Below are 17,752 nucleotides of genomic sequence, written 5' to 3' on the forward strand. Positions count from 1 at the left end.
TATGATGTAAGTACCGGAACACATTTTTCATGTATTCCAGTTTGAAATGTAGGGGTGAAATTAAATCATAAAGGGGTAAAATTTGAAAATTAAGTTATTTGTAGGGGTAAATAGTTAAATGTAAGGGTAGAGAAAAAAATTGTCGACCAACAAACATAGAGTTGGCCCAATATGAAACACAAGCTCGTGACTCTTAAAAAAAATAGGGTAAATGATCATTTACCCCCCTGCAAAATAAGGAAATTTTCGTTTACCCCCCTGCACAGATTTTTTTTCTGTTTACCCCCTTGCAAAAAATAGATTCTCTCATTTCGCCCCCTGGGTGTACAGCAGGACAAGTGACTGTGCAAATTTGCTGACGTGGCTTGTACACATGGAAAAAAATCATTTATATTTATTTTTAAATTCCACGTCAGATAATATTTTTTTCAAAAAAAAAAAAAAAAAAAAATTCCTACAAAATTTAAAAAACGAATTTTGTTTTTTTTCTTTCAAAATTTTTAAAAAAATTTCCCATAAATAACTTTTTTTTTCGTACAAAATTATTGAGTATTTTTTTCCTAAAATAAAATAAAAAACGAATTTTCTTATTTTACTTATTTTATAAAAAGACATGATATTGAAAAATATGACATGATATTGAATTTTACTTATAAAGTACCGATTCTCAATGTAAATTGAATACTAGAGTATTCACTTTTTTTCTTCCTTTTCTTATTTTATAAAAAGACATAATATTAACAAAAACTATATTCAAACTCAAGATGTACAAAGTGTTGCCACAAAACCAGAAGAAATAATATGCTTTCTTTTACTTTTCATAAAGCAAATATTTCATCACATTGTACCCTCCCTTTTGATATGTTGAATTTGCCATGGACACTCTTATTTGTACCCTTTTTTGAGTTCATTTTTTAGGAGATCCACTTGTTGTGCCATGTCCTCCCACCCCGGTTAGCAACTACATCTTTTTTTGAGCCCTCTTTAAATTTAATGATATGGTGTGTGGGTGATATTAGCTCAAATTGACCAATAAGGAATATTTTAAAATAGGTCAAATTATTTATTTAAAAATGTTAATGTAATTTTTTTTTGAAGAGGTCAATGTACAATAAATCTTCAAATAAGCTACATGTCATACTTGGTTGTGTTGGATCAAAATCCTTCACTGATGCAAAATTAGGCTCAACTTGAACCTATGTGCAGAAATTGTAAAACAAGCTCAACTTGAGCTTATACACAAAATCACACTCACACACACTAATGAATAATCTTGAACAATGAATTACTTGCAACACAAAATCACTAACTAACTTTGTTACTTGCAACACAAGTAACTGTAACATCAATTACAATATAAGAAAACTAATGACTATGGTAAAATCATATTTGCCCTTACCTAAGAATCTGCCACATGTCCAATTGAAGTGTATTTGTTGTCCAAAAAATTTCTAACTGAACTAAATAAAAACCAAACCAAGCCAATCTAACATGTAACTGAGCTGATTTTGATTTGTTGTGAGACAAAAGACACTTTTCACGAAGCCCAATGAAAGCCATAGTTTAAAACAAACTATTTTAGTTACTTTTGGAGAACAAAGTTTAGCTAAAGTCAACAAATACTTTTTTAGAAAAATCAAAATCAACCTCAATTATTGTCTTTTTTCCTACATAGTACAATGACACAACACATTTTCCACTTTTCATTCAAATTCAAATTCACAAATTTTCCCACACTTTATAATTTACATTTCATTAATATACTCATGCTCATTATTTGAAACTTCTCACTTCTCACTTCTCACTTCTTACTTCTCTCTTCTTTCTCTCCTCATTTTTAACTACAATTCTCTAATAATTTTTTTTTTTTGTGTTTTGCAGAAAAGTAAGAGATATTCATCTCTATCTAACAACAAGAAGAAGGCAAATATAAAGATCAAACTCTTTTTTCTATACTCATTTTTCTTCATTCTTTTTTTCTTTCATACCATGTTTACTAAATGATTTTTTTTCTTGAACTTATCACAGGCAACTAAGTAAAAGAAGATCAAACTCAAATATGAAGATCAAACTCATTTTTGCAATATATCACTACTTTTTTGATATATAGTATTCTTATCTTAAGATCATAAACACATTGTGTTGAATATCTTGTTGTTTCTTATTCTGTTTTTTATTTCTTTTCATCTATCAGATCTTAAAAAAAGCAGTTGAAGAAGACAACAACACAAATACACATGTATCCTATTTTCTATTCTTTCTTCATCCATTTTTTTCTTCTATGTTAATCATTGTTCTATTTCCTCTCAATTCATACAAATATTTTCTACTTTAACTCCAAAAAATACTTTATTATGAAACAAAGATCAGATTGCAGCAGTATGAAATAAAAAATATGATTTTTTTTAAGGAAAAAAATGATGTTTTACAAAATAAAACAAAGAACAGTTTAATTTTAAAGATCAAAGTTACATAATTTCTTAGTTTTGACCATAAAAGACAAAAAAAATTTCCATCTTTTTCTTTACTTACACAACTTTATACAATAAAGAAGAAAGCATACATAGAAACAAACAATGAAACACTGTCAATATTTGTTCATTTTTGTTTTCTATGTTAATATTTATTCTATTTTCTCTCAACTCATAAAAATATCCTTACTTTGAATACAAAAAAAATACTTTATTATGAAACAAGGAACAATTTGAAGAAAAATGGATAAATTACAAAATAAAAACAACGAACAACTTCCTTATAAAAAAACAACTTGCGTAAAAAAACAAAATAGAGCCGGAGCATGTGAAATATAATCAAACAAAAATTCATAACAATAAATCTACACAATAAAACTCATAAAATAAAAGTCTTTTGTGAACAAACAAAATATAGCAAAAACATGTGAAATAATCAAACTTAGCAAAATAAAAAATATAGAGAAACAGATGAAAAGATGAAAAAAAATAAAAAAAATTTTATTCATCAATTTTTTTAAAAAAGAAATACAAACATATCATAAACCTACCATGAGTAAAATAAAAATAAAAAAAGTTGAGATCTTAACTTCAAACACTGATTTGTTGTTGTTGTTGTTGCATGAACCAAAATTGGAGAAGAAGATCACAACAAACAGACTAAATTCGCTTTCCGGCACGGTGGCGTTATTTTCCGGCACGAAGGTCAAGGGATTAAAAGTTTTCTGATATTGATTTTTTTTGTGAGTTATGTAGAGGAGGTGGAGGAGAGCCTATATATGGTGATAATTTTTCAAAATCTGGTCTATGGTGGTCAAGATCTAATGGGGAAAGTGGCGTTGAGACATCCAAAATACTCTCCGATCTAAAAATAAATTAGTCAGAAAGCTAGAGGAGAGAATGAAGATGATGGTGGAACAACCAAAAGAGATGAAAAATAGATTGAACAAGGTAAGGTGGTGATAGGTGGTGTGTGGCGGCTAGGTTTTTCACGGTGGGAGTTCTCCAAAAAATTGACAATGAAAAGAGAGAAAGAAAATAGTAGTAAGTGATTTGTGAGGGTTTAAATTAAAAAAATTGACCCCTTTAGTCCCTGAAAAGTTACAAACAAACAATATATAAAAAAAAATATATACTCTCTTCAAAATATATATATATATATATACACACACACTAAAAATAAAATAAAAAGTCACAAACAAAAAGAGTTAGGGTTTGGAATAATAATAATAATAAAAGTTTGAGTTTTTTTTTTTTTTCACTAAAAGGTTTGAGTTGGATAATGAGTTTTGGGCTTTGCCTTGTAATAATGGTCTCTTCTAATCAAATAATGAGATTTCACATTAATTTTGATCAAGAAAAAAATAGACTTCACATTAATTATTTTTTACAAAATAACAATCATATATATACTAAATAAATCATACATGGGACAAATTATGCTACTGATTCATAGACCTCATGACATTTTCAAAATAATAATCGTATATACTAAATAAATCATACATGCGACAAATTATGTTACTAATTCATGGAACGCATAACAATTTCAAGATAATAATCATATATACTAAATAAATCATACATGAGACAAATTATGCTACTAATTCATGGAAATCATAACAATCTCAAAATAATAATCATATATCCTAAACAAATCATACATGAGACAAATTATGCTACTGATTCATGAAACTCATAACAATCTCAAAATAAATATCATATATACTAAATAAATAATACATGAGACAACATATGCTACTGATTCATGGAACTCATAAAAATCTCAAAATAATAATCATATATACTAAACAAATCATACATGAGACAAATTATGCTACTGATTCATGGAACTCATAATAATCTCAAAATAATAATCATATATACTAAATAAATTATACATGCACTACAACAAAAATGGGTCTTCAATAGCGTTTTTTTTAACTTTTAATAGCGCTTAAAAACGCTATTACTGATACCGCTATTATAAGTTTGGTGCCTATAATAGCGTTTTAAAATGCTATCAAATGTCCACCTTTAATAGCGCTGTTTTCAAAAACCGCTATTGTATGTAGTCAGCCGCTACTTGGAAACAACGTTTTATAGCGCTTTTTCTAGAAAACGCTATCATATGTCAGTTATTTAATAGCGCCCTCATATAAAGCGTTATTATAATCATTCAAGGATACAACTTTTAATAGCGCCCGTAGCCAAAAAGCGCTATTGTAAGTCTTTTTTAAAATAAAAAAAAAATAATCCTTTTTTTATCTGAATCTGGATAATAAAAACCAAACAAATTTCATTAATCCTAAAATCAAACAGCACATGAGAAATAAAATAAGTGACATGCACTACAATATTAACCAAGTATTGGTTATAAAATAATCCAACTTCAAAATACAACTCAAATATATCTAGATGTATCAAAATGGCAAACTTAACTTAATCAATCCTTTTCTTATCAATGTCACCATTGATTTCAAAATAGTTGATCTTTGGTACATGAAAAAAGCCTTAATTACTAGCTCAGATTGTCACAAAATTCATAACTACATGTGGTGCCTTAGTACTTAGAGGCATATGCAATTCCACATAATGAACAAAGTCACCTAAAATGTCTACACATGAGTGCAACGTGGACAATTTCTTCTCATTTAAATAAGTCACTCTCCCATTAGATCTTTATCTACTATTTGATTTAATCTTCCCTTTGGTGCAGAGCTTCTTCACCTGAAACTTGATTCTTGTAGATAATAGATGTCTGCATGCTGCAACTTGATTCTTGTAGTTAACTAGAAATAAAATCATTAAGTTCAATGAAAGATATAGATAATAATAGATGTCTAACCTCAGGAAGCCTGGCAGAAAGGTGTCTTATATAAGCAATGTCCGCTTTCTTTAGTTGGAACCTAGAAGTTTATTGACACAAATCCAAAATTCTTAGAACTTTGAACCTAACAATTCTTATAGCCTAAAAATTCAGAACCATCATATCAAAATCAAAAAGCAGAGTATGCTTTATCAAATAGAAAATCAAAGAAATGGAAGCTCACCCAATGAAGTTAGATATCAGAAAGCTTTATCAAATAGTGGATACCATACAGAATTACAACAAATGACATTTGACCTTCACCACATTAAACTAATTCTTTGAAAGCTATAAGACAAGCTTGTAACTCTTTTTAAAAAAAATTACAGCCAAGGAACCAAAAAGTTCATCACTTAGTGTTCAAACTTGAATGAAGCATAACTAATAACACTAATAAGAAAAGAAGCTACTCATGAGTCATGTCTACGGGAGTAATATTCAGAAGTTTCAGAATTAAAAATAAGCATGATAAACAAAAAAAATTATGAGCTACATACACTTGAGTACATGGTTACTTACACAATATGAGTGATAACAGTTCGACACATCAAATACGCTTCAAGACCATCAAACAGCTGAATGACTACGATAAAATGGAGCACCGTCAAATTGTTTGAGTTACATAAACTTTGGAAGGTAAGTGTGAGGACTTGAGGGGAAGGGGGCACTGTCTTGCTTTATTTTCCCTCTACCATTTTCCAAACCAGGCCAACAACTTTCTCATCTTACCAAGAAGTCCCTGAAAAATTAAAGAAAAATAAACTTAATAAGAATAGCTTAATTAGCTTATAAGCAAACATACAATTTCAAATGAACCGATTCAAAGAATATTCTGATTCAATTTCAGTGAGCATCTATACTTATTCAATAACAATAACTACTTTTTCTTTTAACCTTGTTGTGTGGAAAAAGTCAGAGTAAACTATATTTACTCAGGTTTCCAGAATTTCACATGTAAAAACACTCCTTAACATACAATATGTCCAATTTAACAAATCATTCTTATTACTAAGTTGGTTTTGAGAAAGCATATTTGGTTCTTTCCTTTATAATGGATCTGTAACAGGTTAATAAAGGTAACATTTATATAAAAAAGAAATAAAAAACATTATAGATCAATGAAATGATATAAACACATTTACGTCAAAAAAAGAAATAAAAAACATTTATATAAACAAGAAATAAAAAACATTTATAAAATAAAACATGTTTTCAAGTTTGTGCAAAATGTCAGCTTTCATTTGAGGAAATAAATAAAGGTCAATGCTCAGATTACTATTGCATCTTCAAAGCCTTTATTACCAAGAAAAACTGGAAACACTGCCAACCTGCCTCCACAAGGACCAAATAGAAATCCAAAAAACTAAAAGATAACTACGGCAAATAAAAGGGACAAAAACACACCTTAAAATTACACCTACACACTCCCAAACCAAAAAGGAAGACAATCTCAAAGAAACAATAATTCAGTAAAACCAACTCAACAACACCACATCTAGAAACCACTCCTACAAATGGCAAACCACCACAGTCTGAAGCAGGGACAACTACACCAGAAGAAGATTAACATAATGACTGCATCTATAAACCTCTAATGTCACTTTCTGCACTCTTTGACTTGTATTAAGAAGATCATTCTTCCTTCTATATTATTATATAGAAATTTGACTAATCCTATCAAAGTATCCTATAATATTTCAATTATCCAAGATATATCAGGATAATCACAAAAACTTACCAAGACCATTAATTTTCTAAGTTTAGGAATGTTGAGATTTCAGAAATATAAGTAGTACATCATAGGAATTCTGTCACACTCTTCATCACTAAATACAACTTGCAGCTTCAAATGCAAGTGTCCTCCCCCAAGTGGAAACATGTCTTCCCAACCTGATATGTGCTCCTGCCAGTTAATTACTGCATCATTTAATCTTTGATCAACTTTAGAAAAAATAACCAAACCTTTCTATCAAATGAAATCTTATCAATCAAAATATAACCTGCACGTGATATTTCATTTCCTTCAGCATCCTGAATTTGGAAAGAAAAAAAAATATAAATTACCATAAAACATTAAGAACATAAGTATACTTTAATTTAGTTTGTGCAACAAAAATTAGTAGAATTGAATTTGTGAATAACCTGTGAAAAAAAGACAACAGCATAATCCCCAAATCAGACAATTTTAATCAATCTGATATAAACAAAAATAAACAAAAATAAGTGTTGTTGATTGAGTAAGACTGAATAACCTAACCACTTATGACAAGATGGAGGAATGATGAATTTCTGGGTAAACGATGGACAATGATGAAATATGGGGAAAGATGGTTTTAGGGTTTCAGCGAGTTCTCTAGGTTCGATTGATTTTAATTTAGGGTTTAAAATTCTGAATTCAATCGATTGAGATTTAATGGGGTTTAGGGTTTTAATGAGTTTATGGGTGAGTGAGAATGATGAGACGAAGGTCGAAGACGAAGAAGGGTTCTATGTGGAGTGAGATGAATGTTTCTGGGTTGTTTGAAGAAGGTTGTTTGGTTTGAGTGAGATGAACGAAGGTACAAGGAGAGAAGAGGAGAAATTGAACAAAGGAAACTATAGTCTTTTTTCTAAAGAATTTATCAATGTTTTTTTTTATTATTATTAAGCAACCAAGGGGTCAAAGGTTCGACACCCACCCCACTACAGATTTTAATTTATTTATTTTCCTTACTATAGCGCTCATGTAAAACGCGCTATCATAGAGTTACGCGTTTATAGATTTAATAGCGCTTTTCTCAAAAACGCTATTGTAGTACTCCTGGGTTCAAGGTTTTAAAAGCGTTTATACTGAAAGCGCTATAAAAAGGCTCCGTGTTTAGTTTTTAATAGCGTTTTTTTAATAAGCGCTATTAAATAGGCGCTATTAAAACTCATTTTTGTAGTAGTGATGGGACAAATTATGCTACTGATTCATAGAACTCATAACAATCTCAAAATAACTATCATAAATACTAAATAAATCATACATAAGACAAATTATGCTACTGATTCATAGAACTCATGACAATCTCAAAATAATAATCGTATATACTAAATTAATCATACATGGGACAGATTATGTTACTAATTCATGGAACGTATAACAATTTCAAAATAATAATTATATATACTAAATAAATCATACATGGGACAAATTATGTGACTAATTCATGGAACGCATAACAATTTCAAGATAATAATCATATATACTAAATAAATCATACATGGAACAAATTATGTTACTGATTCATTAAACTCATAACAATCTCAAAATAACTATCATATATACTAAATAAATCATACATGAGACAAATTATTCTACTCATTCATGAAACGCATAACAATCTCAAAATAATAATCATATATACTAAACAAATCATACATGAGACAAATTATGCTACTGATTCATGGAACTCATAACAATCTCAAAATAATAATCATATATACTAAATAAATCACACATGGGACAAATTATGCTACTGATTCATCGAACTCATAACAATCTCAAAATAACAATCATATATACTAAATAAATCATACATGAGACAAATTATGCTACTGATTCATAGAACTCATGACAATCTCAAAATAACAAACCTATATATACTAAATAAATCATACATGAGACAAATTAGAACTCATGACAATCTCAAAATAATAATCGTATATACTAAATAAATCACACATGAGACAAATTATGTTACTAATTCATGGAACGCATAACAATTTCAAAATAATAATCATATATACTAAATAAATCATACATGGGACAAATTATGCTACTAATTCATATAACTCATAACAATCTCAAAATAACTATCATATATACTAAATAAATCATACATGAGACAAATTATGCTACTGATTCATGGAACTCATGACAATCTCAAAATAATAATCATATATACTAAATAAATCATACATGGGACAAATTATACTACTGATTCATGGAACTCATAATAATCTCAAAATAATAATCATATATACTAAATAAATCATACATGGGACAAATTATACTACTGATTCATGGAACTCATAATAATCTCAAAATAATAATCATATATACTAAATAAATCATACATGAGACAAATTATGCTACTGATTCATGGAACTCATAACAATCTCAAATAAATAATCATATATACTAAATAAATCATACATGGGACAAATAATCATATATACTAAATTAATCATATTACTTCATTTATTAATGAATATATACTGATTACTTTTTGAATGTTGACTTAGCAAAGTGTAACTTAAAAAAATATACGCGTAACGTTTCGACCCGTGCGATAGCACGGGTCTATTACTAGTACAACAATGATTTACTCTTATTCACACTTGTGTGGCAAAATGCTAATTTTTGTGTATAGAGAAAATCTAAAGAAAGTAGATACTAGTACTTAAAGCATCTTCGATAAAGTATCTAAGTGAGTTTCATAAAATGGTGAACTTGTTCCATAAGTAGATAGCATAAAAATGGTTGAAGTAAACTTAATTAAATAAGGTACGACATCATCGTTAATGCTTGGTTGTATAATAAAATATTCTATTATCAATAATATATATGTACCTTATTATTTTATTATTGAGTGAAAATGTGTATGGGTTGCATAAAACATCGTAGGGATTACTTATAAGTATGTATCATTGGAAAAAAAAGTGCATGGATTGCATAAGTAAGATGCAATGTTGTAAGGAGTACTTGCCTATAAAATTCAAAATAGGTTTTCTTAAAAAAAAAAAAACCACTAAAAATACTCTTATTCTCTATAAGTATCATTTTTAAATTGTAAAAAACTAGTGATCTTGTCCCATAAGTGTAGCTCAAATGACAGTTACCAAAGACATTATTGAAGTGGTCGGGATTTGAATCCTGGATTCCACATTTCTTCACATTTAAATGTGTGAGAGTCTAACCACTAGACTACTTGATAAAAAAAAAACTAGTGATCTTAAGGAAACACAAGTTTAAGGAAGTAATATTAAAATTTGATGTTTAATACCATTTCCAGCACCCATGTCAAGTGAGCTGCCCATAAAATTAGTGCTGCATAATTCGGGCCGTCGGATTATAAATCAACGGCTGAGATTAAAAACAACAACAAACTCAGTGTTTTTGTTATTGTAAGTGATCCAGATCCGAAATTGGCTAGTAAGATGAAGGCATGAATGAAGGGAATATCTCATATTAGTTAGAGTATATCTAGAGATTCTAGATGAGAAAGAGACTTGATCTAACTGTTCACAAACATAGTCAACCGTAGAATATTGTACATGGGAGACTTACCCACCCTAGCCACCCCCTCTTAAGGTATCTTATTGTGACACCATTTGAATACACAAAAGGGATACTTTACTTCTTTTTTCATTCACTATTTCTTATTGTCCCCTCAAAATTCTATTTGTTCTCAATATAGTTCACTTGACACTATATTTGGCCTGGGAAAATAATGATTTCTCTACAATAACTCCGTCCCACAACTATTAACCTCAACTTATCTAAAACTAAACCATGTGCAAAGTGAAGTCAATGGAAGAAAATAGAGTTTTATGATTGTAAATAAACGAAAAATAGCTTTAAATTTTTTTCAAAATCTCTAAAAAAAATCTCTAGACTTTTTTAAGAAAAAATAACTTTTTTTAAAGCTTAAACAAACTCACCTAATATCAATCAGTTAATAAAAATAATTTAGCAAAATTATTAAATTCATTTATTTATATACAATAATTCTCTTATAATTTGTGTTAAATAATTGAAATGACCCTAGAAAGGAAAAGCACTAAAGTATAGTATTAAACTAAATATGTGGAATAAAGTGTTCACCAATTTTGGAACTATATTATATTCTATCCGTGTCCATAATAATAAGAATATATAGTAATATGTGTGAATAATGAAGCCACAACCCCAAATCAACACACACCACAATCACCACCATGGCCAAATTTCACTTCTCAACCTTAATCCTCATCTCCTTCATCTTCATCACCACCATTTCCACAGCAAAATCCCACTCTTTCGTACAAACCATTTCCCCAACAACACTAGGACTCCACAAACCTCAAAAACTAAGCCACATCCGTTTCTACTTCCACGACATCATCGGCGGCAAGAATCAAACCGCCATCCGAGTCGCCTCATCACCAGCCAGCGACAAATCTCCAACGGGATTTGGTTCGGTGATGATGATGGACGACCCGTTAACTGCAAAGCCGGAGTTAGATTCCCAGATTGTGGGAAGAGCTCAGGGAATATATGCTTCGGCTTCGCAGAGTGAATTGGGTTTTCTAATGGTACTTAACTTTGTTTTTACTCAAGGGAAATATAATGGAAGTAGTTTGAGTGTTTTGGGGCGGAATACGGTGGAATCTGCCGTGAGAGAGATGCCGATTGTCGGTGGTAGTGGGCTGTTCAGATTCGCGCGTGGGTATGCTCATGCTTCTACTCATTCTATTATTACACTTGAAGCTGTTGTGGAGTATAATGTTTATGTGTTCCATTATTAAGATAATTGAGATTAATATTGTTGTTAATTTCTGTATGCATAGTTGTGTCATTCACTTTTATAATTTTCATGTTAAGCCCATGTAATGAATGGAGATTTTATTTTTTATATATATAATTGTGAAGAAAAAAGTTAGAAACAAATAAGAGTGAGTGAGATATATGTTAATTTTTATTCAGTTTTTTATTGAAAAGAGGGGCTAAGCCTGGAGTGTGATACACCCTCCGTGACAATATATAAGCAAAAGTCATCTTTATAGGTTCATTACATATTTAATGTATTTGGTCTATATTATAAGACAAATACATTAAATATATAATGAACCTAAAAAGTTAATTGTTGCTTATATATTGTTACGGAGGGAGTATATGTTTAGACTATAGTTTTGTTTGGTAAAATTAAGTTTAGCTAATATTTTTTTGGTCTATAATTTTTGGTCATTTTAACTTTTTGTTCCAAAATTTTAGGTTTTTTTTTAAGAAATCAAAGTACTCATTATCATATTTTTATCATTTGTACCCTAATAAAAACTAAAAACATGCATTAAATGAATTTTTTCCCTTTCTTAAAAAAATAAAGGTAAAAATGACTTAACTTATTAACATTTATTAAGATTTTTTAATCTATGTGCAAAACTCTAAAAGGTTTAAGGATTTGGGACGGATGGAGTAGTTTAAAAGCTAGCTTTTAGTCGTGAACTATAATTGAAAAGTTTGTTAATTGAAATTAAAATGTTTGATAAAACCTAGCTTATAGTTGTGAAATTAAAAGCTGGTAACTATAAGAACTTACTTAATTTTCATAACGACTTCACAATTATTTTTACTAGACGGCAAGCAAACGACACCGATGACACTTTGGCATGAGCAACTTTGTTCATGGTTTATCACATTATAAGGTGAACACTCCAGTACATATATTATGTGGATATGTACCGGTACACGATTTAGGTGGATGATTGTGATTGGTCGATAAATAGTATTTAATATAGAAAAATCAGTAAATACTATTTGTAAACCAATCAGAATCATTCACCTCAACAAATGTACTGGTACATATTCATATAATATGTGTACCGAAAAATTCATCTTATTGTAGACGAAATGTCATAAGTTTGTTTGCGTAAAAAAAAATCTAATAGTATATATTTTTTTGTTACATATTGTATCTACTATCTAATAGTGTATTTATTTTGAAGTTAGCTTAAATTTTTGGCCCTCTATTTTATTGTGAGAAAGTAGTTTTCCTTTGTAAAGTAAAACTTTTTAGTTTATGACAATTTGTTGCAATTTTGGTCCAATTTATATTTTTAATTTTATATAAAAAAATCAGTCAAGCAAACACAATACCATTTTATCATTTACCTACGTTGTATTTTGACTTTATACATATATTTCTAAAAAAAAAACTTTATATATATATATATATATATATATATATATATATATATATATCTATATATATATATATATATATATATATATGGGGTTTTCTAACTTAGACCCTAGTTAGGTCTAAGTTAGCAAGGTGCACCTTTTGAGTTGGACAAAAATACCCATTTTTTTTTTTGAAACAATAGAGCAACTAGGGCATGTATGTAATTTGCATCATAAAAATACCCTTTTTTTTTTTTAAACAATAGAACAACTATTACATTTTTTAAATTTCTTCCAAATTTCGACCTCATTTTACCTGCGAATCGAACGCCGATTTCAAAAACTAATACCGGAAACCTTTGTAAAATTGAAAAACGATCAAAATCCATATAAGGAACGTCGAGTTTCGTTGAGTATTGAGGGAGATCGAACCGGGTCAAAAACCGGGTCGCACGACCCGTTTCTGCATAAAACGGGTGGGAGGGACGATGAACAGTGCGCGTCGCCCACGCCCACTCTCACCGGAGGCGCGTGGGGGCGCGTGCGGCCTCAGGGAGGCTCTATTTTTTTTTATTTTTTCATAATAAAATAGTAGATAATATTCTGGAAATTTTGGTATATTGTATGAAATTTTTGGAGACCCGAAACTATTTTTAGGTAATTAAATGAGTAAAAAGGTAATTAAAAATATTATAATTTCATAAAAAATTTCCAAAATTTTATGTAAAGTACTATGAATTATTTAGAACCCTCTTGTGTACCTCACTCTCCCTAGTTCAAGTCATGAAATTATTTTCACAAATTCCGCTGATTATTTAAAACCATTTAACAAATAATAATAATAATTTCATAGATTTGTACTCTAAAACCAATTGTGTTTTTATTTGTTTCTAATAAAATATTAGATAATATTCTGGAACTTTTGGTATATTTTATGAAATTTTTTGAGACCTGAAACTATTTTTCGTTAATTAAATGAGATAAAACGGTAATTAAAAACTATTGTTTGCTTCTGAAACCATTTAGCTGGAAGAATGGTTTCAGAGAGTTATACTGTGAAACCATTCTAGCAGTAAAATGGTTTCAGAAGCAAACAATTAAAAATCAACTCCCCTGAAACCATTCTATCAGTGAAATGGTTTCAAAGTACAACGCTCTGAAACCATTGTACCAGCTAAATGGTTTCAGAATGGTTTCAGAAGCAAACAATTAAGAAATTACTCACTGAAACCATTCTACCAGTAAAATGGTTTCAGAGAGTTATACTGTGAAACCATTCTACCAGCTAAATGGTTTCACAGTATTATATAAAAATAATTAAAGGTAGTGAAAAATTGAGTTTTTTTTTTTGTGTCCAAATCAAACGAACCAAGTCTCTATTTGTAGACAAAAAAAAATTATGAATTTTGGTATAAAAATAAAAAAATAAAAAATTAATTTACAACGAAATAATTGAGTTTAAAGTATTAAATGAAAAAAAAAAACACGCCAACCACCCAGCAGTTGACACGTGTCCTGCTTTTTTAAAATGAATTTTCTCTCTCCAGGCGCAGATCTAGTGTGGTGCACGCGCTGGCTTATCATGGAGATGGATGATCTGGACTGTCTGATTGATCCGACAGCCATGATGAGATCATCTCTTGGCCGTCTGATGGAAATTAACGGTCTGTAACGGTGGTCCTGCGGTAGGCGCGCGACACTGGATCAGCGCCAATATGTTTTTTTTTTTTTTTTTTAAAAAAGAAAGGGTATTTTTGTCCAACTCAAAAGGTGCACCTTGCTAATTTAGACCCAACTGGGTCTAAATTAGCAGCCCCCTATATATATATATGGGATACTTCAAGTGAGAGGAGTGTCTTATTATGAGAGATGAGAGGAACAAATATAAACCATATGATGCAAAGGAACGGCCATGATTAAATGTTCTCAAATATGTGCTGCAATTATCCTTCCGTGTTTCCATCTTCTCGAAAGAAAAAAAAAAATTCCTCTAGTCTTTTTTTCTCTTTCTTCAAGACGATGAAAATTCCTTTCCTCTAGTTTTCTCAGATCTCCCTATTTCATTACTCCCACACAATTCTTCATTTTCTTGTACCAATTTTCTGCACCTCTCAACAATTACAATTTTTTTCAATCAAATCGGTAAAGGGCATGTTCATATGGATTCAAATGTTGAATTTTGAAGGATCTACCATTTCAATTCAATGTATTCATGGTCTATTTCGTTTTTGGTTGGTCAAGATTGCGTCAATGATAATATGCAGAATCGCACAAGCTTGTTCTTGGTTAAAAGACAAAACTTTATATTAATAAAAAAAAATAGAAAAACTTAATTAGTTTTCAAGATCATAATACATAGATGTTGGGCTCTGTTATTATGGATTCCAATTAGTTTTGAGAAACATGACATAACAATAACATGGATGACGACCAGTTAGGGATATGAATTGGAGAGATAATTTGAAAACAAAAACGCAGTCGAACCACAAATGATAAAACACACATAAAGCAAATCGAGCAAACAGTTTATTGAGCGAACAGTTATTCTTTCAAGAAGATGGAAACACGGAAGGATAATTGCAGTGCATATCGAGAACATTTAATCATGACCGTTCCTTTGCATCCTATGGTTTATATTTGTTCCTCTCATCTCTCATAATAAGACACTCCTCTCACTTGAAGTATCCCCTATATATATATATATATATATATATATAAGGCTTAAATGCAGTTTTACCCTCTGTTTTGAAAAATCTGGAATTTTACCCCCTATTTTAAAATCCGGAATTTTTGCCCTCCTATTTTATAATTTGTTGGATTTTGCCCCCACAAAAATTCTGCACAAAATTTGCTTTCGAGTCTCAACTTCAAAGCTTCGCACATAACTCAATTTCGATCAATAATTCACAAAACTGATATCTAAATGATCGTAGTCGAGTTAACTTTTCACAGAATCAAACCCCACTAAATTTGGAATTACGGAGAGAGATTAATTACCGTTTGAGTGAAGGTATGTCCAATTACTAATTCTGTAGAAATCTACTTCTGACCTTCAAATTCAACATCGTCTACCGAACGCATCGTACCTCCAAATTCGATGAAATTGAAATGCCAACAAGGGTAATTTCGTTAGCTTTCCATACATGTAAATACTATTAAAAAATGAGCTACAGGGTGAGAGACATGACGAAAATACCAGTAATAGTTTCATACGATAATTAATTTGAATAGACCTTCACTAAAACGGTAATTAATCTCTCTATGTAACTCCAAATTTAGTGGAGTTTAATTATGTGGAAAACTAACTCGATTGTGGTTGTTTCGGTACCAGTTTGGTGAATTATTGATCCAAATTGAGTTTTGTGCGAAGCGTTGAAGTTGAGGCTCGGAAGCAGATTTTTTGCAGAATTTTGGTGGGGGCCAAAATCCGACAAATTCTAAAATAGGGGGGGGGGGGTAAAATTCCGAATTTTAAAATAGTGGGGGTAAAATTCCGGATTTTTCAAAACATGGGGGTAAAACTGTATTTAAGCCGATATATAAATATAAATGTGCCCCGCTAGTGAAAATTTATGGTCACGTATTTGTATTTGTGAACTTATCTTAATCGGTAAGAATATCATATTTTATATGTATGAGTTGGAGTTCGAACTCCGAATACTCTAACTATTCAGTTTAAATGTGGAATTCTATTCACTAGTCTACTTTACTAAAAATAATATGAATTAATCATCATTTATATTTAAAGGGTCATGCTAACAAATGTCTCTGTGACATATTTTTTTTTGACATTAAATGTCCCTGTGACATTAGTTATTAGTTAACTACACAAATTTTAATATTTTTTTACTATATGTCCCAAATGCACTACTTAGTATTTTCCATATTTTTTTTTGTATAAATAGACAAAATAATAAGCCACTAAAAACTCACGCATAAAATTAAGGAAAGTTTGTGACACATTTTCCATATTTAAATAGTATGTTATGTCGTCTAACCACATAAAACTTTCCAACGATTTTATACCTAACAAATCATTAAAGAATAGTGGAGTACTAGTAGGATCCTTTATAGGATTTAATTTTTTATTTAATGATAAAATAATACGGTAATGTGGGAGTAGCTAACATTTTCTTTTGATTTTTATCTTTAATATTCGGCTCATTGCACCGTCTAATCTGATTCGAAGTTCAATTCTAATATCAAATAGTTCCAACTCCCTCCCGATCACAATTGTGGGATCAAATCATGGTCTTTCCTATCAAGTTCAACATCAATTATCACTAGACCAACTAACAATTACTAGAGTAGTGGAGTAGATAACAGTTGTTTAGATTGAAATTGTTGGCGAAAGCTACAAGTTGGCCATGAAAATAATTGATACTTTCTTTTAGTTTTATTTATTTAGGATTAGGTATGTGCGCAGGTCTTTCATTTGCTTTCCAAACAAAATCTCACGAGATACTCCAACTTCTATATACAGTTGTCTCTTATGAGGGTACT

At 30.0% G+C, this 17,752-nt stretch overlaps 1 protein-coding gene and 1 long non-coding RNA gene across 2 annotated transcripts; one reads left to right on the plus strand and one right to left on the minus strand.

Annotated features, from left to right (window-relative positions):
* Positions 1 to 5,114: 5,114 nt before the first annotated feature.
* On the minus strand, positions 5,115 to 7,641 carry LOC123906308. Its single transcript, XR_006808822.1, has 5 exons — positions 7,483 to 7,641; positions 7,341 to 7,371; positions 7,079 to 7,243; positions 5,860 to 6,079; positions 5,115 to 5,380 (listed from the first exon to the last, which is right to left on the minus strand). It is a non-coding gene; the product is annotated as an uncharacterized LOC123906308 (long non-coding RNA).
* Positions 7,642 to 11,200: 3,559 nt separating this feature from the next.
* On the plus strand, positions 11,201 to 12,016 carry LOC123906312 (dirigent protein 22-like). Its single transcript, XM_045956211.1, has one exon. It carries the CDS (start codon positions 11,305 to 11,307, stop codon positions 11,872 to 11,874), a length of 570 nt encoding a protein of 189 aa, XP_045812167.1. The 5' UTR covers positions 11,201 to 11,304; the 3' UTR covers positions 11,875 to 12,016.
* The last annotated feature ends 5,736 nt before the right edge of the window (positions 12,017 to 17,752 follow it).

The sequence above is a fragment of the Trifolium pratense genome, linkage group LG1 (genome assembly GCF_020283565.1).
Source record: "Trifolium pratense cultivar HEN17-A07 linkage group LG1, ARS_RC_1.1, whole genome shotgun sequence".
Lineage (NCBI taxonomy): Eukaryota > Viridiplantae > Streptophyta > Magnoliopsida > Fabales > Fabaceae > Trifolium > Trifolium pratense.